This window comes from Lagopus leucura, unplaced genomic scaffold, assembly GCF_019238085.1.
Source record: "Lagopus leucura isolate 7727_CA_CO unplaced genomic scaffold, USGS_WTPT01 Super-Scaffold_100012, whole genome shotgun sequence".
In the NCBI taxonomy this organism is placed as follows: Eukaryota; Metazoa; Chordata; class Aves; order Galliformes; family Phasianidae; genus Lagopus; species Lagopus leucura.
Genome location: NW_024962267.1, coordinates 6,456,362 through 6,483,397, shown reverse-complemented (window position 1 = coordinate 6,483,397; position 27,036 = coordinate 6,456,362). Strand labels below are relative to the sequence as shown.

General features: G+C 37.6%; 1 protein-coding gene across 4 annotated transcripts in view; it reads left to right on the top strand.

The window, feature by feature from the left end:
* The window catches only part of PDE11A (phosphodiesterase 11A), a 113,887-nt gene that overhangs the window by 18,053 nt on the left and 68,798 nt on the right, over nucleotides 1–27,036 (top strand). For all 4 annotated transcript variants that reach the window (XM_042875041.1, XM_042875039.1, XM_042875040.1 and 1 more), the window contains exon 3: nucleotides 26,711–26,800. In XM_042875041.1, coding sequence (XP_042730975.1) covers nucleotides 26,711–26,800 — 90 coding nt within the window. The remainder of the gene's footprint in view (nucleotides 1–26,710; nucleotides 26,801–27,036) is intronic.

Genomic DNA, 27,036 nt, shown 5'->3' with positions numbered 1-27,036 from the left:
AGTGGTGATCAAATTTCAGTAGGAAAATTATGCAGTACAATTAAGTAACCTCTATCAGGGTAAGCAAACTGTTTATGAGAATATTTCCCGTGAACAGCATATTGATAGTGGCTGGGGGGCTAGGAAGAACACTCAAACAGTGCTTTGTGGAAGCTATAAGCAAGTACTTTAATTGTCAACCTGGTCTGGGGGGGGAGACCTTCCACTCAGATGATTTATCACCATGCTTTTAGCAAAACCATGTCAATATTAGCAGTCTTCAAGGCTATAGTCTTAGGACTGAAGTTGGCAAAAGAAGAAATTAACCTCTGTTAATTTGTTGGCAATTACCTGTCAATATTGTAGCATGGAATGGGCAAAACCAAATCTTATTATTTTCACTTTCCCATTTAAAAAAAAAAAAAAGTTTTGCTGTGTAAAAATGGACCAGCCGAACTTTGCTATGCTGGTGTCCTGGTTACAAGGCAAATTAAAGGATAATAGCTCTTTGGCATGGTAATAGTTCAGTGGTGTTATGGTGTGTTTTCTCACCAAGATGAGTGGAAATGCCTTGGAGCCATAGGATGGGATGTGATGCATAAGGCTGTGTGGTCCAAATGAAGTCAAGTGTGGAGTGGTGACAGACTTGTGGAGGGCTGAGACCTGAGGATGTCCTAGTAACTATTTTCTCAGTCTAAAATTTGTGGTGAATTTGTATTGCAGTAGGGTGGTGAAGAGACAAGTGGTGGAGCCTATGGAAATTGTCCCTCTTTGCTGGTGCTGTGATAACATTGTCTTTATGTGGGAAATTCCTTTTGATATAAGTAAGGATTGTGTGATGAATGTATATTCATTAGCATGTGAATGTGTATTTCTCAGTGTCAGTGGGATGTCCTGTAAGACAGTGGCCATGTATTGCAGTCTGAATTGAAGCAGTCCTAAGGACTAGTCCTAAAGAGCAGAGCTGTTGTGAGTTGATCCTGCTTACTACTAAAAAGAAGAGGCTTTGAAAGATGAGGGATCACCAAGGCTTGTTACCATAAACATGATCTGAGTTTTCCTTTTGTCACGCTCAGTGGAAAACATGATGAGGGCTATATATTTGCTTTTGTGCCTGAATCACAAAGGTTTGCTAACTGCAATACCCAGGGGTTGCAGGGCTTCTCCTTTAGTTTAAGGCATAAAATCATGAACTTTTAATCCTGTATGTCCAGAAGGTTCCATTATCAACAGCAGCTCAGATTGGATGTGCACAGTGCTGAAACATAGCTGTAGTTATATTGCTATTACAAGAAATGGTAAACTCTGGTCTCTGAAATAGTGTTGAATAATTCTGTACTTCAGAAAGTTGGAAAACTTGTCTGTAACAGCTGAAGTCTGCCCACAGAAGTATTAAACTGGCAGGTTTGCAAGAAGCTTCTCACCAACAAATCAAGGAATTGAATATTGCATCGAATTGAAAATTTGGAACAATATGCATTATAGACTATTTTTCTTTTATAAGCACGAAGATGTTCTGGTTTTTGTGATCTCATGAACATCTGACAAAGCCCAGCCACTAAGTGATAAGCTCAGTAGTTGGTGCCAGCCTGAGCTGTTCATGTACAGATAAGTCTTCTATTTTTCTGAAGTAGGTTAAGAGAAATCACTGTAAGCAAGGAGCAGAGGCCATTCATGTGAGATGTGACAACACCTGATAAATTATCACAACCTGTAGAAATAGAGGGTCTCTAGCTCATTCTGTGTGTTCAGTTGTCAAGAGGTTTGATGTTGCTGCATTGATGCATACATTTTGAAGAATGAATACTAATTTGGTAGGTTTTTTCAAGCTGTTGCAGTTTCTGCATTACCAAAAAAAAAAGTTCTGTTTCTAGAGGAAAAAATAATAGATTAGTAAGAAATTTGCTTCGTAAGCCTGTGTACTGTGATGTAGGCAGAACTCAGTGTGTATTAATCGATTAGACACTTTTCCACTCAGATTACTGAATGATTGTCTACTTCTCTGATGTAATTCTGAATTACTACATCCTGAGTATTAAGAAAAAATACTTCAATTATTGTTTCATCATGTACCTAGACTTTCTTCTAATGATAATTTAACTTGAGATGAATAACTTGGATTGTTGATTGTAATTTAATTTATTCTAATTTGTATGGCCTCCTGTTTTGCTTCTGCTGTCAGTTTTGTGGATTTCATGAGAGTAGATATGACAAGTCACACTAAGATTTATTTTTGCTTATATAAAAAAATTAATTTAGATGTTAGATGCCTGCAGTGGCCTGTGATGCTGAAGTTAGAAAAATCTAACTCTTAAATATTTAGCAGATAGAGTTTTAATCAACCTGCTGGGAGTTGGGGTATACGTGGCTGGATGCATGAATGTCACAGATATTGGGAGTAGCCTGATGCTCTCTGTGGTTTTGTGGGTGTTCAGGAACTCTGCTATTCTGCTTTTTAGCTTACGTATCACTCTCTTTCAATTTCTCCTGCAACAGCTGTATTATCCTTTTTTTGATCAGTATCTTAACTTTGTACTACATATAAAGCCTGTTTTCCCTCAGTGCTTTACCTTTTTTGTTATCCTGTTGCTATGATTTGGCTTCTGTCTGTGTTTTTGCTATGTTTTTCACAGATGTGTGCCCTTGTGAAAGGGGTAGGGCTCTCGAAAGACTTGCTGTTTGCTAAAGCTCAGCATGCATCACTTTGCACTCAGATGCTGAAACATGCTGGTGGCTGGTGAGGTCATTCCATAAAATCTTTTGATGTTACAGAAGTCTGTGTGTGCTCAGAGAACTATTAGATGTCAGACCATGAAAACTGCTACTGGTGGCTATCACAACCTGGCACTGCTTAAAAAATAAAATGAAAAGCTAAGAGTATGTGGGAAGTGTGGAAGTAGTATTTATATTTTGCCAATACAAAGCAGAGTACTTTAAGTTAGATAAACAGAATTATGGATCATCTGTTTAAAAGCAAAAAATAGGAAAGGATCCAGAAGATGCAAACAACTTTGATTATAGTTGCAGGAGTATGTGTAATTGTATCTCTAGTTAGGTAGGCAGCACAGGATGGCAGGTTGTCTTCTTGCCAGTGTGGTTGTATTTCCTAGAATATGCAGGGGGAAAGAGTGTAATGGGGGTGGGGAGATTAGCAATGATGTCAATTGACTTCAGTACTTAGGGAAATACAAATTATCAAAGAACTTTGAAATCATAGGCAAAGGCATAGGGACTTTAGCAATGTTTGCCTTCACACCTGATTTGAGAGGTTCCATTGGTGATAATTTCGGTCTTGGAAATACTTGGAAATGAGGTTAGGATACAAATGTATCTTTACCACTTTTTTTTTCACGGTATTTTAGTTGGCACTAACACTTTCAGAAAATACTTTTGTTATGATGCTGAGTGCAAAAATGCTTCAAGGTCGTTGATTCTCTGAAGCTGTGTGTTAGCAAACTTCCAACACATTCTGGTTTCTGACCTCTCGTTACTCAAGTTATCTGCAACAAGACAAGTGGCAAAAATGTTTCATGCGAGTATATGAAATTCTGTAGGAAGCTGCCTTTTCATTTTGTCTTTCTGTATGTGGCTGTCAGCTTTGGTTACTAGAATGCTAATGCATTCTCTGGAGTCTTTTTTTTTTTTTTAAGATAAGACCACCACCTGCACTAGGCTAAATTAGACTTAAAGAGGGGGGGAAAAAAAAACAAAATCTGTGCATGATTAAATAGTTCAGCAATCAGAGATGCTTTCCTAAGTTATATATTAGTGTAAAGGAGCAAAATAAACATCAGTAGGTTTGTTATGAAAGCCAAAATGTGCTCTTAAGTCTTAAATGTTTAAACAAGTAATACTGTTTACAAAATACTACTGATTATGTACTATTCAGGTAGAAATTGAAAGAGTGGTAGTTTATTCTATATTTCTTAGCTTCTGGTTTATTGCTATTAATCCCATTCTATTTCCTCTTGCACAAGATTGCTACAAGGAGGTTCTGAAGGTAACACTGTGCTTGGGTGTAATCACTATGTCCATATGGGAGTCTGCCTGCTCTTGAATGCTAGAAAATGCTCCGTGCAAAATGTGCGCTAGACAAAATTCACCAACCAAGCAAAACACTGAGTCCAGGGGTTTGAGTCTTGGCATTGATTTAACTGTGGTGACGCTTGGACTGGAGGTGATAAGGTTTCATTTGAAGCCATTGCAGCTCTTCCTTGAGTGTTCGCTTGGATGCAAGTTCCAAGCCAAACCCATAAATTAAGATACGATGTGCTTTATTATTAACATGCATGACTCTTCAGTAGTCTGAAAGAAACTATTAAATGTTTTGATTTCTCCTGTGCAAGTCGCATGTAATCGCATGTACGTCATCACATTGACATACTTAAATAATGACATTCACTTTGGAGAATAACAGAAGTGGCAATTCTAATGAGAAAATTTTAAGTTTTATGGAGATGAAGGATCATCTTTTTCTAGGTACATAATTTATTCTCTTTTTTGAAAGAGTGTATCTTGTTTTCATTTGTTTGCTTTTTGATGGTTGTGATGAGCGCTGTACAAACAGTGAGCAGGAAGCAATTGCTTATCCAAAGAGAGGATGAGGGAGTAGTGTTGTTTTGTTTTTTAATAAAAAAAGCTTGGGTGTCACAAACACGTGTCTGCTGACCTTTCAGTAGGCTTCAGAAGTCCTTTTGTATAGTTTGTGGGAGTTGAATTTTTAAGTTTTTCAGCTGAAGGAAGGCTGCACAAACAAATGTCAAGGGAACTAAAAAGTCATGTAGAAGTGAGAAACTGTAAAAGCGGCAAACTCTTCACCTTTAGAACTAGGCTAACTTGACTTAAACAGCACTAGACTAGGGCTGCAGATCAGGCTGGCTCATGTAATCACAAAGTAGAACCATAAGGTTGCAAGGTTGATCTTATCTCTGCAAGGACAAAATGACAATGTATTTTCATTGAAGCTTTTGTGTATTAATAATTAAAATAGTCTAGAAGTCTGACACTTCCTTGTCAAATGTATCAAAGCATACTGTGTGTGTGTTCCTTACATTTTAGTGCATCAAAAGGATATTATATTGTTTTGATGGATTTACTGTATTACACAGTTAATGCTTTCAGGAAGTTATCTTAAAGTCAGTTATTTGGAATCCTTTTTCCTGTAGCAAGTTCTGTAATTTTTTGTTCTCAGCTCGTATATTTGGTTTGGGTACTTGAACACAGGTTTCTGCACTCTTGTTGGTATACCATCTATTTATTAATTGTAGGTACTAATGTGTACTCAAGCATAGAGGAGAAAAGTTTTCTTAATGTAGATCTTTTTCCTGTGGAGGTGTGGGAGTTTGTTGTGTCTCTGAACTTTTATAAAGTTAGTGAAGGAAGTGAATAGTTAGGTCTCTGTCAAATTGTTAATGAAGCTGTAATTAATTAATATTACAGCTATATTCGAGGTATCATGGAACCAAAGGTTATAAAATCATCAGACTTATGGAGGAAAATGTGTTTTTTTGGGTGGCTGTAAACCTTGTAAAAGTAGCCTATTTACTTAAAGCTTCCATCTACTTCAGAGTGTGCCAGCTGTAGGGTTTGGCTTAAATCTGCATCACGTAGCTGAGAATTCATTGTATGTGGCAGAAATATTCGAAGAATAGCTCAGCCTGGAAGTTATTTTAAATTTTCAAGATTACTTGTTAATTTGTAGGTAATCACAACCTTTAGTGGACATTACAACAGTCAGACTTGGCAAATCCAATTTTTGCAGCTTCTTTAGGCTGTCTCTGCAGTCTGTAACAGCTCCAATCACTGCCTTGTGCTCTGTACTACTGTCCTACCAGATAATGTGTGTGTGCTTTTCTGCTTTTCACCTATAGGTGTTTCTTCTCTTATGACTTGTGGAAAAGGTGTCAGTGATTTTCTGAGTTAAGAGTTGGGGAGAAAAGGTCAGATTCTGTCCCCTTAACTAAAAATCCATCTTTTAATTTGCAGGGAATACTCCATTACCAAGAAATATGACTTGTGAGTTTTAATGCTGTTGAAATAAAACTCAAATTCTGTTTTGTTTTATGTAATATACACAATCAGTGGGGTCCAATAATATTAGCCACTTGTATTAGCAGCTGTCAGAATGGGCAGCAGCCTGCATCCAAAGAGCTCTCAGACACTTGGATTACAGATTTCCACACAGCTGGAAGCAAATTAATGTGTTCTGCAGAAGGTAAAATCAAGGGACTTTTTATGCAAGATGACTCACACCATGAAACACAGAGATGATCACAACACTGTTCTTATTCATATCTAAAACAAGCAGAGTACTTTTCACTGGTTAATGGAATATGCACACTATAAGTGTGCTGTTGTCAAGTGTTGGGCTTAGACTTGTTAACATTAGTAGCTTTAATCATTAGGCATTTCATTTTTTAATAGCCATTTTGAAGCTATTATGTTCCTTTACAGAACAGAAGGGACTGTCAGCAGATGTTCCCAAACTGACGCATGCTTGTCGAAGTGCAAAACAGAGGTGTTCATATGGAACATGTCTGATTGCATTGAGAAGCTCTGTGGGCATGTACTAATGAGAAGTAATGGGACCCTGAGAAAGACAAGACAGAAGATTTTTTTTTTCTGAAGGCTAACACAGAGGGAAATTGGTTCAAAGTGTGAGAATGAATGAATGTATTGCTTATATAAAACAACACTGCTTCAAAGCGGTGCCTACTCTATCTGCTACTTCTGATGAAACCAAATTGCAGTCACAGTTGGGCTAAATGGACCAAAAGGAAGGCATGAGTGTTTAAAAATAAATAAATCAGTACTTCTGTAAAAATAAATCTGTACCTGCTATCTCTGTATTTAATTTTCTTCTGACGAGAAACAGCTCTTTTCAGTGGAAACAGGTCTGCTCTCAACTCCTCACTTTAAAGAAAGCTATTCAAACATGTTGCTTGAAGCTGCAGAAGTGTCTGTGGTAGCCATTTGTTATTTGATTTTAACTTTCAGAAATCCAAAAATGAGCTGACTGGTTGCTGCCCTTTCACATTTCTTTTGCACTTCATGCAAAACGTCATGCAGAACGCTTCACATTCCCTAAATATTGGCCTGCTACTGGTATTAATGTAATGCTGGTCCTAATGTCTGTTTTTGGACAGTGTGGGAAGGGAAATATTTTATTTCTCTTGAAACTAAGATTTACAAATGTAAGTATAATGCTTTTTGGGGCAAAAATATTAGTGGAGGCAGGAATATGCCAGTAGGAAATGGATTTTTATATTCAAAATGAAGCTTCATGGGTGTTTGTGTGTAGTGCAGTTAGTCTCCGAGCTCTAGAGATAACTCTTGTGGCTGTTTAGTTATGGTGGGAAGGATAAGATTTTTCTTAACCGCATACTTGGAGGATGACTGAAAGTTTCAGTTTTCAATGCGTGTGTCCACATATTGAGCAGAGCTATGGTTTGGAAACCATTGGTTTGTTTCCTTTGAGTTTCTGGCACTTTACCTAGCAGCTGTTATCATCTGAACATAGCATGTGTTGTCCCCACCCCACCAAGGAAACCTTAGAGATTTGTCATTCCTACTCAGAGTCCCAGAGGAAGGAAATGCTAATGCTGCTTCTCAGCTGCAAGGAGAAAAGGTCTAGCACTTCCTAAGCTGGAGGCTGTGATCCACAGGCTGTGAATCCTGCTAGGTCACTAGCAGAAAATAAGCAATGCTTGTCTAGTGACTTGGCAGCTCCTTTGTGCAGAATGAGTGGAGAAGAAAAGAAATAGCTTACTGGGAGAACAAAAAACTGCAGTATTCTTACTGATGACTTTATCAATGTGAAAGTTTTTAAGTTCTTCAGATACATGGGAACAGAGGCAAATTGTGTTTTTTCCAGTCTTCATTGAAGAACACATTTTCTGTATTCTGTGGTACTTTAACTTGAAAATCGTGCAGGTACCTCTGTTAAGATGTGGTGGCTCACAGTAACTGTCCAGGCCAGCGTTAGAGCTGAGAAAGAAACTACAGCTGTTGCCTTCTTTGTGTCCTAGCCACTGGAACTAAACCTGTCTTCTAGTAAAAAGAGGAAATAACTGATGTTGGCAATGTTGACCTCCTAACTTTTGCAGCACAAGCACAGCTCACGTGAGCTAAGCAAACTGTTAAATTGGGTGAAAAGAAATGCTCCATTCTTACTTTGAATCATTCAAAACCCCAAACAGGAGCTATGTGAGGTACAAATTTGCCCTCACATACTCTCAAGAGAGTTGATTTGGTACAGCCATATTCCAGGCCAGCCTGTGATACTTGTGTTTCATTCTTTATCTTCTATGATTGTGTATACATGAACAACCAGACACTAATTGAAATAGTCGCTTAACCATAAATATCAGCTTTGAAAGCAGTGGTCCTAGGAAGCTGAAGTCGTAAAACAGCACCCGAACAAGTTAGTTACTACTTGCTATGTGTCCATATTGCTGTCAAATGATTTGGGCCATCTAACACTCAAGTTCATGTTTGTTTTTTTAACACATTTTCTTGTAATATCATACAACCAAGATGACAGACATTTTAGTACAGCCTACGTAATGCTTTCTGCTGTTAAAGTACGAATGCTCATGTATTTAAGATGATATGGTTATTTCTTGATTTAACTTTATGCTGTGTGAAGTTGTACTTTTTTGACACTCTTGCATTTTATTATTTTGGGTATTCATTTTAAAATGCAGATGACATCAGTGTATCTTCACTTAAAATGTTTTTGACTGCAGCAGTGAGATAGTCTTTCCAATGCTATCATTGATTCTCTGGTAAATGTGGAGATGTGTGTTAAAATGATGCACTGTATTGCTCGTTGTCCTGCTCAAGAGTCTACAAGATTTCCTTATTTTTGGGCCAACCAACCTAGTGTTCTCAAACACAATACTGCCATAAGGTGCAGAAAAAAGTTCAATTCAGATGCTCAAAAAATGAGGAATTGTAGAATTCTTCTTCAAAGTTGGAGTGCTTCAAGTGCAAGGAGCACTCAAAAGTTGTACTATATGACTAAGAGCATTGTCCAGACACTTCTTGAATTCCAGCAAGCTTGGTCCACTGATTACTTCCTTGGGGAACTGTTCTCATATCCCACCACACATTTGAAGAACCTTTTCCTGATAGCCAACCTGAACCACCACTGTTACAACCTCAGGCTTTTTCGTGTTACTTTATCACTGGTCACCAGAGAGGAGGTGAATGGCTGCCCCTCTCCTCTTCCTCCTGAAGAAGTTGGTTTTCTTTTCTCTGGGTTGAATAAACCAAGGGACTTCAGCTGCTCCTCATATGCCTTCCCATCTAAGGCCCTTCACCATCTTTGTAGCCCTCTTTTGGACACTGTAATAGTCTTATGTTCTCTTTTGTACTGCGGGCCCCAAAACTGCACGCGGTATTTGAGGTGAGGCCACATCAGTGCAGTGTAGAGTGGAACAATCACTTCACTTGGCTGGCTAGCAATGCAGTGCTTGATGCACCTCAGGATGTGCTTGACCTTTCTCGCTGGCTGAGCACACTGCGTCGTTGCACTAGACCAGTCATGGGACTCTTCCCACTAGGTTCTGCTTCTGTCAGTGATGTCACAGCTCAGGGACTGAGCCAAGGTTTCTAGCTCTTGCTTGTTCCTCATCACGCACATTGGTGTGGAATCTTTTCAGATGTCCTCTGTTGTACCCAGCACCTCACTGAGTAGATTGGAGGATCTTACTAACTTACAACCCAATCTGATTGCAGTGTGCTAGCTGGTAGTTTATTACCAGCAGTGTAGGTGTGTGCCAGCTGAGCTATTGCTCTCACTCCAAACTTTGACATGCTGCCCTTTAGCTCATCTCTAGGGTGCATGGTTTTATCACCTTCCCCTTTCAAATCTAGCTTAAAGCACTCTTGATGAGCCCTGCCAACTTCTGGAATAGAATACTTTTTGCCCCTTTGAGACAGGTGTACTCTAATGGCAGAGGCAGTCTTGAGGCATGGGGTTGACTGGCTTGCCCTAGACAGCCCTTTGGAATTGATTTAGTGCAAGCCACTAGAAACTTGTAAAATCAGGCAGAGGACAAGAATAAAGTACAAGAAAGATTTCTTAATGTTGTAAGGTATGAAGTGGGACAGAGTTGGGTAACGTAGAACATCAAATGTTGCATCTATTCTTCTCATCTGTGAACTCCATTGAAATAGATCACTGTATAAACTTAAAAATTTTGTTTATGTTTACATCTCCCCTTTTTTCCTCCTTGGTGTATAGTACTATTGAAATAATAACTCTAATATATATTTTGCTATGTGATGTAGGTGTTAACAACACAGTTATGGCATGAAAATGTGCGTCATTGTTTATAACTTTTCTCATAGTACCTCCTGTGTGCTCGTTGAGTGTACAGCTTGTTTCTGACGCAACCGCACTGCTATGTTTTGCAGAGTAAGCTGGGTGTGAGATGCTTAACCTCAACAACTCTGTGCATTTCATTATAATGTCTTCTATTCCCTATGAGCTGAAAAAGGAAGGCTTTTGGGCACTGCAATGCCATTTATGAGATAAAAGATTCTTTAATTTGATATTTTTTTAAGTAAAACTTTAGAAGGCCAGTGTAGAACCTAGTGTGATTGAACGTGGTCATCAGGGAAACATTACGTTTATTTTACATGTAGGCAGTAAGAAGGTATTCTGCATCAGTATGTAATGTTTTTTGGGCGTATGTAACTCTGAAATCTAGATTTCTTTTGTTATTATTTATACTCTTGAAGCGCCTATAGTGATCTTACTTCTGAGGGGGGCAGCTATGTTTCCTAGCATTGGTTTAGTATATGACTTGAAATATGATCCTATTTTAAGTTATTTTAAAGCAAAACGTATTATCTATATTTCTTTTAAAATGAGTACACTTAGCTGAGGTGCTCGTTTATAGCATTTTTGCTAGCAAGCTGAGAATAGGAAGGTATAAAAGATTACCCAGGTTCTTTTATGTAAGTACTTCTATATTAAAGATGGTAGGGAATATATCATAAATTCACAGAATGGCTTGAGATGGAAGGGGACCTTAAGAAAACATCTAGCTCCAACTGCCTTGCTGTAAACGCAGACACCTCCCACAAAACCAGGTTTCTTAGAGCCCCATCCAACCTGGCCTTGAACACCTCCAGGGATGAGGCACCCACAGCCTCTGTGGGCAACCTGTTTCAATGCCTCATCACCCTCTGAGTGAAAAATTTCAGCTTAATATCTAATCTGAATCTCTCTTCTTTTAGTTTAAAGCCATCACTCCTTGTCCTGTAACTACGCTCTCTGATAGAGTCTCTCTCCAGCTTTTTGTAGTCCCCTTTGTGTACTGGAATGCTGCTGTAAAGTCTCCCTGGAGACTCCTCACGGCTGAATGACCCCAATTTCCTCAACCTATCTTCTTCATAGAAGAAGCGCTCCAGCTGATTCATACAAAGTTGATTCAGTGAAAATAAAAGCGTGAACACAGATTGGTCATGGCAGCAGGTAAAAAGTTAGATCTCGCCCTGTGCCACGGAGCTTCTGCTCTGCTATCAGGATGGATGTAGTCTCTGACTTTCAGCAAATCTGCATGGGGCTAAAGGTGGGTAGAGGGGAAGGAAGGAGTAGTGATGCCAGTACTGAAAATAACTAGTGGTTTCTACGTTAAGCCAGCCGCTCTAAGAAATGAGGTTGAAAAGATGGTGTTTTTGGGGTGTGGAAAGGATGTTTGATGGGCTTTTGTTGTTTTTGTTTTAGAAGCTGCAGTCTGATTTGTAGTTGCTAATTGAAAATGATTTATTTTCAAGAAATCCTTAGCTAGCATAAACAACAACAAAAAAAAGCAGTAAGCTCTTTACTTAAATGCCTCAGGCAAAATGTATAAGGATATGGAGCTTTTTAGTAGTCTGGATTTGATAGTACTGGCACCATCTATTGGTCTTTTTCAGTGAAATCACTTTGTGTTTTGAGTTTAGTCTCTTGAACATCGTGAAATCCACAGTCACACAGATACTGATAAAATAAATGAAAATAGCCATTTACAGTGGAAAGTACTAGGAATAAATCTTATTTACCTACTTACGTCATGTTTCTGGGCAACTGATAAGGTAGGATGTGGAATTCATATGTTGTTTCTTGGAATATTCTACTTCCAGGCATATGAAATCTTTATTTATTTATTTATTTATTTATTTTTAGTAAATATTTTATCATTAAAAAAATAAAAATATATATTTTTAAAGAGGAAACAATAGCTAAGAGAAAACTGGTTGTTCCTTAAGTAGAGAGGGAATTGGGAATAAGAATTCTGAGAAAAGAATATGAAACAGTCTTAGAAAGTGAGTGTAAGGACAACAGGATTGAATGCCTGTCAAATGGAAATCTAAGCTGAGACAGATAGTTTCTTAGGCAGATAAAGTGACACAAAAATACTGAGCATTGGGAATGTGTTTAAAATGATACGTAAAAGGAATAAAATCAGGAGAACAAAGTTGGGCAAATGTGCAGCGAGCTATATTCGGATTTATCTTTGCACCTCTGCTGCAGTGCCACACAGCTATTTGAAACAGAGGTGTACAATGCAGGGCATATCCCTTATTGTTCAAGCTTGGTTTGTTAATCTTCCTTGCTTGTTTGATGACAGCTTTTGCAGTCCAAAATTATACAGACAAAAAGAAGGAAAGCAGCCCTACTCAAATCCTAATCAAATCAAAGAACAATAGTCTTTCTGCCTTTCTTCATAAAATATCTGAGAGGGAAGAGCAGCCTGTACAATGGCAGGACAGGTTTCTATTCTGTTAGTATTGCAGCTTAAAGACCAGATATCCTTTTTCAGTTTGTGAAGTTTTTACTGGGGAGCATCAGGGTGCATTCTGCTTTACCTTGACTACTTAGAGGCTACAACTGGAAGAGAGGCCTTGTTTTGTTTTAAACATTTACAGAGCTGGGTGGAATAGTTTATAATATAGGCAGAAGTAAGCCCTTAAAACATCAGTAATTTCACACCAAAGATGGCAGTGGCATAATGATTTCTGAATACATTTCAACTACCTTAAATCAAATGCCCTCTGGTCTGCAGTTCAACAGCCATATCAATATTGATACCTTACTGTTTTTCCTCTGAGGCACAGGATGAAGTATACATGAACTTGTTTGGAAGAACCTTTGTTTTGCTGGAAGCAAAATGTATCTGTATAAATAACTCATACAGACTTGCTTATGCACCCATTTTGTATATACAGTTTTCCCCTTTTTGCCCCTCCATTTAAACAAAGCTTTATTTAGATACACAATTGCCTTCATCTCAGATTCAGAAAACGATGTGATTTTCAACATTAGGGTGCAGGATGCTGTGTAGTTAGGTGTAAGATCAACATCTTTCAAAATTTACACTGCAGCAGATCACTGCTTTATTTCTCAGTGGATGTTGCTCACTGTGTGGTTCACAAACCTGTTCTCACACAGAGATCATTTAGACAGTTGTTCTCAAATGTGGCGGTGTTTTCATTTATTCTTTTTTTCAATGCCATTCACTAAATTCACCAAAGAGAGAACACAAATGGCATCACCTGAAGATGTAGTAAAACTACTCAAGGCCAGTTGCAGAGAAAGGAGGAAAGGCTATGTAGGTGCTACCAATAGCGCATGCTTCTGCAGCCCTAAGTAGGAGAAATCTCTGAGCATTGACTTAGAACGCTTCTCTGGACCAGAGAGTGAGATACTTGAGGCAAGACTGTAATCACAAGCTTAGGAGACACTGTTTTTGCTTGAATTAAGTATTCTTTTGTCTGAAGTAGCCTGTAACAGATAAATCTCTAGGTATAAATAACCTTTACAGCAAATAATTCCTGTGCCTTCTGTGAAAGAAGATAGTGGGATGTTTTTCTGTGTCCAGTGGACCTCATGGATCAATGATCATATTTCTTGTGCAGCCAAGTGAAAAGTAGTGCTTTATCACATCAAATAGATTACAGTCTGCAAAATAATATTGCAGTGTGGTTTTTTATCAGCAGAGAAAACCCAGTTTTCATGACATCCTGAAGGAATCCCTAAATCCTCTATGCTTCACAGACAGGTGCTTTAGGTACACTGTGATCTGGTTATACCAGCAAGATCTGGTCCCACAGTCCCAGTTTATAAATATCTTTGCCTGGAAATCAGATAGCAGCATTTGCAGGTGTGAGTCATTAGTGCAGGAGACACAATGATGTGTGGAATAAGCATGGCTCACATCCAAACCAGCCCACACACTTTCATCAGCACCTTGAAGTCTGCAGCACAGACAAAAATCGAATTTTTCAAGTCAGTCTGCTACAGCCTACCCAGTCCTAAAACTCAAATGTGCAGTAATAGGCAACACAGTGCTTTTCCTTATGCTCTGTCAGCCAGCAGTGCTCAAAAGGCAGTTTTGGAAGACAGTAAATTATTGTCTTAGTTAATTGCCACAATTTGAACTGAATAGATGAACATCTCTTCTTCACCAAAATATCTATTCTTGATTATTTTTATTTCTTTTAACATAAGAGATGGCATTCTTTGTTGCATTTTTTTCAATAACAAAGACTTTGGATTTCTTAGTGCTATCAGTGTCTGATTAAAAAACAAACAAACAAAATGCTTTTGAATTAGTGGGAAGAAGACATTTACAGTCCAAGCTTATATCATTTGGCAAGGTAGTTATTAATTTTTATTTTTAATTAATTTTACTTAATTTAATGAATCTTATACTATTAGGCATTGAGGTTGTAGTATCAGTATTGTTGCCACAGTTTCTTTGAATTTGCAATACAGAAGTGAGTATTTTAATTTTTTTTTGCCTGGAACCCCAGACTAATCCACTTGTAAGTTCTAAAGAATTAGTGAACTGCTCAAACAATTACTTTGTTATACTTTAAAAAGTTCGTTAGCTGATAGTGGAATCAGTTAATGGTATTCACCTCCCTGACTGCAAAGTTAATGGAGTCTATAAGGAAGAAGTCAGCAAGTTCCAGAAAAGCACTTATCATAAGGTGCTGGTACTAAAGAGAATTCCAGATGTCATCAAAGAAGGGCAAACAGGAGATGATTAATTCAGGAATACATCTGACTTACCTCTAACTGGTCTGGTACCTTGTGCCTAATGAGGACTCTGGGCAATTGAATTCAAAAGGGCTTCAGGTTGTTGGGTTTTGTTTGCCTTAATCTAGGAAAAAGGAGAAGCGGATTATTTTTCACATAAAAACAAGGTTTTATTCTGAAATGGGTATGTTTTCAATATTGCAAATTGAATCATTGTTTATCTCCCTAAATTGCACATTTTACTATTTGCAGGATAATCCTTGTTTTCCCTGTATGTGTTCTTTTCTAGCACTTTCTTTTACATTTGTGTCTCTAAATCTTACCAAAATACTGCATGTATTTGCTTTGCTTGTTGTCTTTAAAATTATGATTAGTATTCAAAGTTCTATGCAGAGATTATTTCTTTCCTGTTTTTGTTGGACATTCTTGTGCATGGGTAAAAGAGCAAGGTGTGAGATTTGGATGTTTTGATAGATGTAGAACAAGTAGAGAAAGTAGAAAATTTAAAAATGATCAGGCTGTCTAACAGATTACGTGGCTTCACAGAAGTTCTGTTAATATTTATGCTCAGCTTCTTCCAACTGGCATCTGTCTGGAAAGGGTGAAATATATTTTAATGTTAGTCTTCCTTCTATGAAATTGATACTGCCTGAGCTGATGAAAATGTCCTTCAGGCATCAACTACATTTCTACACCTTTAAAGACGACAAAATTCTGTAAATTATAACCACACAAACCCAAGTTAAAATGTCAGAGATACTACTGCAGGCCCATAGTGATATAAATGAGAGCAGTATCCTTTTCTGCTGTTCCTTTAAACTATGCTTGCAAAGAAAAAATGTAGATAATATAATTGCTCAACACGTTGAAGTAGTTTAATTTTTAAAATACTTTTTTATCTATATACTTTGTGATGATCTTTCAAAAGCTCCCTTTGTTTGAAATGGCTTTTCTTCCCCTTGTAATTTAAGAAATTATTCTAACCTTAGACTACAAAGAGTTATACTGTCTATATTTTACAGATACTTTCCTTCTAGCAAACATTCTGTTACTTTGGATGGAAGCTGTTCTAAAGAAATGTTATGAAAGTACACTTCTCTTTTCATATACGAACTCAACATGAAGGGTGTGTGAGCTGCTTTTTGTAGACAAGTTTCTAGGCTTTATTTCACCACTTCACGTGAAATGTTAACACTCATAATGCGATAGGCAGAAATTACACTACATACTGTAAGGAATTAGGTCTAAAAATACCCTAATATAAACTAATTCAAATTATCGAGTTAGCTTGGTCAAATTGAGATCACAACATTGTTGAATTTGTCCAGTTGCATAATCAATTCTCCCAGTGTGATTGTTTCAGTACTTTTACTTTATGATAAAGAAGAAATATATTGCTTTTTTTTTTTTTTTTTACAAAATAAAAAATAGACTGAAAATGCATTATATTTCTTAAAATTATTTTTCATCTTAAGAAATGGAAATAAGAACAGGAACAGCTTTCTCTGAATAAGTACATGGAGAGCAGGCAAGCATCACCATTATAAAGTCCCATGACATTCAGTAGCGATGATTAATCATTAAATACACACAAACTGAAAGTCAAATGAAGAATAGCGCTGGCAAATTTCCCAATCTTCAGGAGAAACTTAACTAAATAACATAAAATGTCAAAAATACGATGCAATTTTGTTTAGTAGTCGTGCTTCTATGTATCATGGAAGTTCAACAAGGTGAATAAACACAGAAGCATCTCAGCGGGAAGAGAGATGGTGTGGTAAAAGTAATGGTCCCTTATGCTATTATGTTGACCTTCTTACTATTTCCATTTCTTCTTTTTCCATCTGGGTGTAAAGCTTTTGTAGCCTATAAAATAATAGAAATGCTTTGGTTGGCAGGAGTAATGTAAGGGAACACATAAGGAAATACAGTTAGTGCGAGTCTTTTGCTGTCTTTTAAGCTATTAACTGAGTATCTGTCTCATTTGCATAAGAAAACTTCAAATGTTCTGTGAAAACAGAAGCAAACCTTTCTATCCCTCTTTGGAGTAATGCTTCAAACAATAGGCAGTCAGAGTAGCTAACTTTAATTCCTACCTGCTAAAATTTAACCCAGGGAATCTGGTTGGTTTTTATATGAGTCTCAGACTTTGGTATTCTCTTTGGGGGTTCAGCTAGAAAGGGAGAACTTCTACTGAGAATGCCTGTTCCTAAAGCAGGAACTCAGTGTGGCAAAGAATCAGACCTCTGCAGTCAGTTCTTACAGAAACATTAGCTCTGTTAAAGTTCAGTATGAAAAAAATGACTGTTTGTGTAACTTCTTCTCCAAAATCACAAGGCTCCTTTTGAAGTATATGAGAGAAGAATAAAGACAGAGTAATACCGCCGTGATGTCAGTGAGTGCTGCTATATATAGACGAGCTAAGTTCTTTTTTTGGCTAAATTGCACATGGTATTTATGCAACAATAGGATTATGTTTTGCTCACAACTCACAAAAATGCATGCCTGCACTCTGACTCAAAAGACAATTTAATTTGTAAGAAAGATGAAAGACATCTTTATTCAGTCTTGATGAAAGCCAACAGTCTGTAGAAATAGTTTTCTGTGCGTATACTTCAGTACTAAGACTGCATCGAGAAGTGTACAAGTATACCTTGTTCTCATTTTTGATGAGAGTTTGGAGTTGGTAACTGAATTGTAAGTAGAACCTGAAAATTACATTCTCAAGGAGTGTATGTGGAATTTACTCATTTTTTCAATACCATTTAATTATCATTATAGGTTATTAGGTATACTTCTCTACCACAGATCAAGTGAAGCAGTCTGGCGAGGCAAAACAGAAATCTGCAATTGTGTTAAATGAAAAATCTGCTTCAGAGCGATGTCTATTAATCCTTCTATACAGATTTAAAGTTCTGATATGGAGCTCTGTTTTTTTATCAGTGATAGTATCAGTCTTATGCTCTTATTCTACAGTGCCATCTTAGTTCTTATGCAGTGACATTTATAAAGCTTTTATAACTATGTCTTCGAGCAGGTGGGGTCCAGTGATTCAGTCACAATGGGAACCAGGAGCTTTTCCCTAATTTTTACAAAGTCTTTCTTTGTGACCTTCTTCATCCCCATAGATAAATCAGTTAGTCTTTCTTTGGCTCAGTTTTCCTGTCTCTAGAAGAAAATTATGACATTATATTGCTGCTGCTTGTCTTCCAAAGTGCTTTGACATACTGAGATTTAAAACACTGCAGAACTGCCTGCCAATGCTCTTACACAATGGCTGTGGCTCCCACACCTGGGGACCAGTCTCTGGTGGCTCGTCTTCCAGCAGCAAAGAGCAGCCAGGCACTAACAGCCCCTCTTGTCTATTTGGAAAACATTACACAGGTAAAAGGTTCTCTGTGAACCCTATCGACTTGACTTTTATTAAGGTGATGGTATAATTTGAATGCATCAAAGATGACTGACGTTCAGTCTTTGAAGGACAGAAAGTTAATTGCTGAGTAGGTACTGCAGTTCTGAGGACATTTGTGTCTGTCCCATGATGCTGTTCATTCATGTCATTTCAGAGGAACGAATAAAATCTGCTTAGTGCTTCTCTTATCAGGCTGTACCACAAAGAACGATGCACTGGCACCTTTCAAAACCAATGGATGGAAACACTGGAAACAATTTCTGTGTTGATTTAATGAAATTCTGACTGTATGTAGTTGTATGTTCACCCCCACCATCCGGTCTTGGGAGTCATCCCAAGCCCTTGCAGTGAGGAGTCTCCATGGCTTCTGTAGTACAGAAGTGTGTAGGTTCACCTGTTTAATCATTTTATGTTAGCTTTGCAGTTCTCACTTGGGTTGCTCACAAGGTGTCTTTTTCCTAGCTTTCAAGTTTGATGTGCCTTTGCCAAGCTCTAGGACTGAATGCTGTTTGCCAGGCATGAGGCTTACAGGTGCTTATACTGTGACTGCAATGCTCCTTCTGGCAATGCTGTTTTATCTTTGACTGCCACCCTTACACTTCCTCATTTTCTGCACATCTAGCTTTAATAGAACCACTCTTCTTCCTTGTCTTACTCTTATCATCCTCTTGTCTCTGATTTTCCTGCTGAAAATCTGTCTTAATGTCACATATTGAATAACTGAAGGGTAGCTTTAAAGTGCTTGCTGGGACAGAGATTATTACTGGGCATCACCGATGTAGCATGTGTCATACAGGGAAAAACTTCTGATGAAAATAGATTGATCTCTGAGAATATGAGATCACAAGATTCAATCCAAGAATAGTAGCCATTTTGCGTATGTTTGAATTTTGGGTGGTGTCCTAGTCTAGCAGAAATGCTTTCATGGATCAGTTTTATCTAGAGCAACGGCATTTCGTGTGAGATATTCTGTGGAAATTTACAATGAAATTTATTGGTTTTTTTCCACTTTATAACAACTACTATATTCAATGCAATGTTAAAGTGTTTAAATGCGTCATATATTTGTGTCATATATTTCTAAGAATAGTTTTAATAGACCCTGACCATGTTTTTGTGTGTGGCAGAAAATTCAGTATGGCTTGTTAAGATTTTTTGAGCTCTGTCTCCTGCTGGCGATGGAAGGTATGAACAACGTTTAGCTGCAAAATGGCTGGGACAAGAAGCCTAAAAATATCTGTCAGAAAAATGAAGTAGGATTAGTAGATGTGTATGGTTCTGACTATAAATAATCTTAAAGGAGTCCACTGTAAATCAAAGTAGATGTGTTCATTTGTTTCTTCACCTCACATCTGAGGTGCCCTGCATAAGAGAGAAGCTGAATTTCGTGCTGTAGAAACTGGAGGGCTGTAAGGAAGGCTGGAAAGGCTGAGGCTGAACCTGTACACACTGTGCTCGTGCCCTCCGCAGCCCCTTGGCTCTGTGTGCAGTAGTCTCCCAGTGCCGCAGCTCATGAGAATGGTGACCTACATAGAAATCAGACTTATTGCAGTTTTAAAACCTGTTCCTGCAGGCAACGTGTGTTGTAATCTGTCTAGTGACGCAGTTATCTAGTTTGAATGTGTGCCAGTAATTATCTGAGGCAGCCAAGCAAAGAGATAGTGCTGAAGAAATGCTCTTGCGCTCCTTTTCAGGCTGTTTACAGCCACCAATTCCATGTTTTGATGGTCAGCTTTACAAGACTGAGATGGTGCCATCTGTTTGTGAGCGTTAGGGCATTCTTATGGCACTGCACAAATAGCCACACGCAAACAAAAATTTTTAAAAAGGGGAAAAAAACACTGGGGCAGTAGAAAATTGACTCAGGAGACTCTGTAGTTCCATGGATGCGAGCATGAGCTTATGAGCTGAGCTTGTATGCCTATAATTCATGGGATGTCTCTACCAAGCAGAGGTTTAGTCCATGCTTGGAATGGAAAAATAATTTTGAAAACTATTTCTGGGAGCTGAAAACCTAGGTGGTGATCAGATTTTCATCAGAGCATGGGTAGCCAGGGACTGCACAGTTGGTAGAAGGCAATGGAGTTTGACTGAGCACTTGTGCTTAACCAACCATTTTGCAATCAATTTTAATTTCACATTTTCGGAATTCAGTAAAATATTTAATTCATTTCAGGAACCTATTTTTAGCATTTCAGGAAATGTTTGAAGGGGCAGCTGGCTTCCCTGGCTTGTTTTTATGTATGTTCATAAAACATTTCCAACTTTAATGTAAAAATATTTACTTTACAGGGATATTTTTCTAGGAAGCCTCAATTTCCTTGCTTCCTCAGCCTCACCAAATAAACTGTATAAAAAGTGCCTCCTCCAATCCCTGAAGATGAAAGTCAAACCAGACAAGTGTTCACCGAGAGTTTAACCTATAGTTTGTGTCAGATTGAGTACTCTAGCCTTACTGAGAATCTTCTTATCTCCATCAGATACCCAAATTGCTATCTTTTGTGACCACAGACAGAAGGATGCTTGGAGCATGTTGATATCCCTGAGTTAGATTGTATCCATCAAATAGTTATGGTACTGGGTGCTCTGTGAGAATGCTTAGTGCAGGCAAAACAGCCTGTGGGGGAGGCAAGGTAAATGTCATTGCATTTCACTGAAGCTGAATTCAGGGCTGCTTTCCAGCCAGCAGCATGAAGCTAGCATTTTTACCTCTGCAGTGTGCTGCCATTGCAGCACTGGCTGCTTTTCATGATTAGCAAATAACTTTCTGCATTGCAGGTTTGCATGCATGCAGCTTTCTCATCTCTATCATCTCTGTCGTTAAAAATAAAAGGATACAATGAGATCTACAAATTATGTTTCAGACTGGTTTGTAGTTGATGTAAAGCTTGTACTCTGAGAAAATTGAATACCGAGGTTAGGAAACTAAAGGCTTTTTGTACCTTTTCATGAATAGACAATTTCAAAACTTTATTACCCATAGGACACCCGATGAGAAAATAGCCTTATTTCAAATTTTGAAAGCAGGAGCTAGCAGGGAGTTTTCTGGGGGCAGCAGAAAGAGGAACTGTCAGTTCAGTAAGGCACCATCTTCCCCAGGCTGTTTGAAGGATAAGTTGGTTGCTCTGAGCCCTGGCATTATCAGAAGGAGCTCAGCCTGGTCCTGTCTGTTCCTTATGATAATAAAGTTTATATCATGAATGAAGTTACTATGACACTCAAGACCAGATCACCAGAGAAAATCCTTATTTTAGCAGTTAAGAGAAACATTGCGAAGTGTCTATTAACTTAAATTCTGTCTGTATATTGGCACCAGTGAAAAGCCAGATGATGAGTGCTACATCTCAAGGCACTAGGATAGCTGTCCCAACACTGACAATTGTGAAGCCAGATATAGAACTTTTGGTCTATAAAATTGTGATTATGAACAGAGGAACCATGTGAAAGACTGTATTCTGAAATTCTGAAGCAGAACTGGTAGGCTTTATCTGCATTTCAGACCTGATGCCATTAAAAAAAAAAAAGTGCACATTTATTTGCAGTCTTCTTGTCCTGGATGTTAATACAGTGGAATTTTGTAATGCTTTGACTTCCAAATATCAAGCTATTGCTTCAGTAGTTGTTTGCTGATTTACAGGTCTAACTTTGGGCATAATAGTTGAAAAATATGTGGAGATACTAAAACCATGAGAATATATGCAGGAAGGAAAAAGTAAAAGGGGTCAGGGCAGCCACTTGATCTCTCCATTTTATTTTTCCAGAAAGGATGCATCATCTTTGGACCTTGGCTAAAAATGTTGCTGGTTGCACAATAGAATATTGCAGCTTCCAGTGCTTATTGCTGTTTGTTCCCTTGCTATTTGTGTTTTTGTACTCCTGGTATAAGATGTCCCATAACAAACTAGTAAAATTTAGAAATGAAGAGGATGAGATATTGAATTAATGCCTATTGCTTTACCTTCTTTCCGTAGAGGGTTTCTTGCCCTGATAAAATATTGAACATTTTGTGAATGAATGCAACTTCTTAGCTTTTGTACATCATCGTGAACTTGAGGCAGCTGTAGTTGCTGAAGGTTTTGTGCTTGCTGCACTGTTAAGTATGAAAAAATGTGTTGGGTTACCTGGTCCCTCTATGCCTAAGTAATTCACAGTATAATGTTGTTAATCTGCAGTTATCTGAATGCCTTCTATTTGGCACCAGAACAAATAGCTGTCTTTTCTAGCATCTCAGTAGGTTCATTAGATTAGCTTGTTATTTGGATTGAACATTATTTTAATAAAATACAGTATTATAAATTTACTGATTTGTTTGTTAATGTGCTGCAAGGTACCATGATGAGTCATTACAGCTAATCTTATTTGCTGGAATAAATGGACAAGATATATCTGGTGAAGCTATATGCCTGATGTTTTTATATTCTGTCTATTTGCTTTCTTAGCAATTTGCTTTGTTTAATAAATCTGCAGGCTTTCCTCCTCTCATTAGTTCTAGTTAAATATGGAAGGAAATTTCCTTTCAGGTACACTACATTTTCCTTCCAAAACATGATTCTTAATCTCCTTTAGGCAAGGGGAAATAATTTTATGAAAGTGGATATGGACTGTTTTTTCCACAAATCCCACACAATGTTGTTTTTGCATTAGTGTAATTGAAACATGCGGCACACTCCAGCTTTAGTCTGGGTGTCAGTGATACCTTTACAAGTTCCAGCATCATGTAGGCCTTATTGTATAATAAAACAATTTGATGAAACCTGTGCAGAGCTTGTGTGGCCTGCCCAGTGCTATGGGAAGAATCGCAGGGAAGAAGAAAACAGCTCCTTCTTGACAAGATCATCTCTCAGAAGCAAATTAAAATGACCATGTGTGTTATCTGTGCCCATTGCTGTGACGTGCTGCATAACAGTGTATCCCTGACCAGCTATAATCTGTCTTTTCTGTACAATTTAGTCTTCTTCCTAATTTATTTGCTGTTATCAAAAATCAATACTACATTACCAAAGCATATGAATTGTGCTTTTATGTTATTATGAGTAAAATGCTTCTGCTTAAGGAGCCATAGCAATAATCAGCAGGAAGGAAAATAGGATTACAGTGCATTGCTATTCTGTAACGCAGTGTGTTGGAGCACCAAAAGGTCTCTAATAGCATACCTGTAACTTGAAGGGAGGAAGAAAGGGTGTTATGTGCCATTGCCTCTGCTCTTTCTATTTCCTCAGTTCTTTTTGTGCATTCCCTTCTGAGGGAAAATGCTCAAAGGGAATCTAGTATAACAATAACAGTTCATTACAGCGTGCGGTCCAGGCAGAGAAGAGTTCAGTATTGTTACTTGATTTGTTTGGATTGTCAGCAGCTGTAACATCAATAGGTTGAGATGCTTGCAAAGACTTCCTTTCTCTTAAAACATTGCAGTATGAATGAGAAAGCAGTCTTGAGTACTTAAAGTCAAAATATGATAAATGTTTTGTACTCTCTTCTGTAATTTTGGATTTAAAAAAAAAAACTTCTTTAAAATTCAGTTACCATTAGAAATGTCTATATTTGGAATGGTATTGCAATTTGCCAAAGATTCTTTAGACAGCAGTTGCCTTTACAGTTCAGAAAGTAGGAAAGAGGAATGACAGTAGGCTTTTGTTTTGACACATGATCTCTAGTAATAAACAGTGATAGTTGATTTACTTGTTATTACAGGTGGTTCCTCTCTTTCTGACAGTTAATTTTATTTTTTTAATACATTTTTTCTTTATACATTCTTTTCTTTAATACATTTATTTTCCTCTACTGATTATAGTTAACAGTTTGATACTTGGTGTCAGTTTTAGTTGTGATAAACTTTACACAATTAGCTTGAGTTATGAAAAGGATGACATAAGTCAGCAACTTTCCAAATCTTGACATTTCATGAGCCAGCATTTCATGGATGTTGCTTCCCATATAGGAATTGGAATTCAAATTCTGGAAAGTGGTGTTTTCCAAGTATTGTATTTTCATCTTACTAAAACTTCTCATATGCTTTCTATCACCTCGACATCACATTATAATTGAATAAGTTCCAGCATGTGGGCAATTAGTACTAATTTTTACTTTTATTTAATAAAAGAATGTATTGAGCCTCACTATGATATGTATTAATTATGGCAAATTATTCTCAGTTAATTTTTTTTCTGTTCTGTAGCTCTTCCTTGGTCATCTTTTACTTGGCTGTGGTGTTTAGTACGATTACAAGAAAATATAGATAAATTTTTACTTCATTTTGTAAGTAAAATCTAAGTTGGAATAGACAAAATTATCCCAGAGGAGTTCTTATAAGAAAATGACCCCTTCAGTGATTTTGTTTCAGAATTTCTTTCATTTCTTGTACTCTTTCCTGCAGACCTGTTGTGATAGTTGACCCTTTAATTACCAGTTTAATTGCTGTCTTTCCACAAAGATAGGGTTTGTCAAATCTAAGTATGTAACTCTTCTTTAGAGGGAACCATGGTGGAGAAAGACTGAAAGACTGAAGTGTTGGCAAACTAGCAGTATAGGTGTCTGTAGTAGGAAGACTGCATATATTCTGACGGAGTGGCAGCTATGAAAGTGCAGAAGTCAGAAGATATGAAAATTCTCTTAGAAAACTCACATTTACGCAAACACAAATTTAGTAGACCTGTAGTCTACAGAGTGCTTAAGAAAGATGAAGTAGAACAGAAATTGCTGCAGAGTGTTTTGGTTCTTCTGAATGATTACAGTTGTTATATATATGTTTTATATGTTGTTTTTTGTTGACTTTCTTTTTTTTTTTTTTTTTTTTTTTTTTTGCCTTAAGTAGTCTTAATAGCCTGCTTCCCTGAGTTAGCAATAACTTCCTAATTAAATGAAGCTTCAAAGACAAAATGCCAGTTTTTCAATGCCAAAACTTCTCACGGGAGAGTACAGCTTGCAGTTGGTCTCTCAGTTGACAAAGACTGGTGAGAAGGTTAGCTGCTGTAACATTATTATTATTTTTTAATTGGAAAGGATCTTCTGCTTACAAATTTCATTTATTTATGTATTTGATAACCAAAAAGGAGGAGGTCATACATACAACACGTGAAGATGATGATGATGCTATGGAAATGATAATAGTTTTAAAAATTAAACAGATATGCCTTCCTTTGTGATGATACCATTTCAGTGCTTGCCTCATCAAGCATTTTGTCCAAAGGCATTAAGGTCTATTGAAGCCTTATATCTGTCCTTCCTTATATTCTGCTAACCACCCAATGATCTCTTCTTTCATGTCACTTCACGTGCACAGAGGGGCTTATTGTAAGTTCAGAATGCTCCAACTCCCATTGGCTTGGCAAATGTTAAGGCTGTCAGCAGCTATAAAAGCTAATTCCTACACTCTGAACTGCTCTGCACTGACTGCTATAGGCTTGTTATTTTTATGTGGCTTCAATATGTTAATATTATTAGTCTTTTGTGTATCGACATCCGTGTGAAATGTGCCAGTTCTACAGGTGTTCAGGCATTTGAGTAGAATAGTTTGTGTCACTCAGAGACAGTTTAAAGTATGGTCAGCTTGCATCTCAAAATATTTCCCAGTCCCTCCTGTGCAGTCTTTCTTAATGTATGATCATGCATTAAGGCCCAACTTGGTCCTCCCAGAGGACTAAATAAATATGAATTTTCTTGCAGACCTACACCTTGCGATTTTTTTTATTATTTTTTTTCTGTTCATTTCAACTTAATTTGCCTTTGATCTCTCTTCTCTGGAATTTTCTTGAGTGTATCTTGAACCTCCTTCCCCCCATTGAGAAGACAATCAGCTCTATGACCTAAGAGTTTTGGGATGGATGTGTTTTGTTATACTCTGCTGGTATTCTGCAAAATCTGTGTCCTCTAAAAAATCAGCAGGAATGTGACTCAAGATTGCTGTTCTCATTTTTTCTTTAGGCATTAGAACAAAGGCAGACCAGAAAAATAAGAGCAATACTTTTACTGGAGAAGCTGCAGTGTCTACATATTTTAATATTGCCTTCAGAAGACTGTTTCTAGACTCAAGAATCACAGTTTTCCAGTGAAGCCATAGGAGGGCTATGAACTGAAATGCGTTTTTCTTTCCTTGCAGTTTGATCTTTGTTCCATCAATTTTCAGCGCTTTGTGACGATTTTGCTTGTACTCAGTTGTCTATTGAAGAGTGAGTGGTCTTGAGACTTTCCTGAGAGACGCCACCTACGTTTGTCTCTTTGTTAATAACACGACTGCCTAACTGCAGTTGTTTTTAATAGTGGGACGTTTCTTTCGGCACTAGGTGATGCAGATGTACCTCCCATTCTGTGGGATTGCCATATCCAATGCCCAGCTATTTGCAGCCTCAAGGAAGGAATATGACAGAAGCAGGGTGAGTAACAAAATGTAAGTAAGTTGCTCCAAAAGTAATGCCTCCTATTTATTTCTATGGAAACTATCTTAGATACAAAGAGCACAATAACACTATTTGATAGAGCAAATTGTCAGATACAAAATGCTATTTTTTAACGTAGACAACACCATCAGCTATGCATTTTTGCCAGTGATAAAAAAGAGCCTGCGTGCTATGCTCTTAAAAATCTATATAGTTGACAAGATCATGGCTTG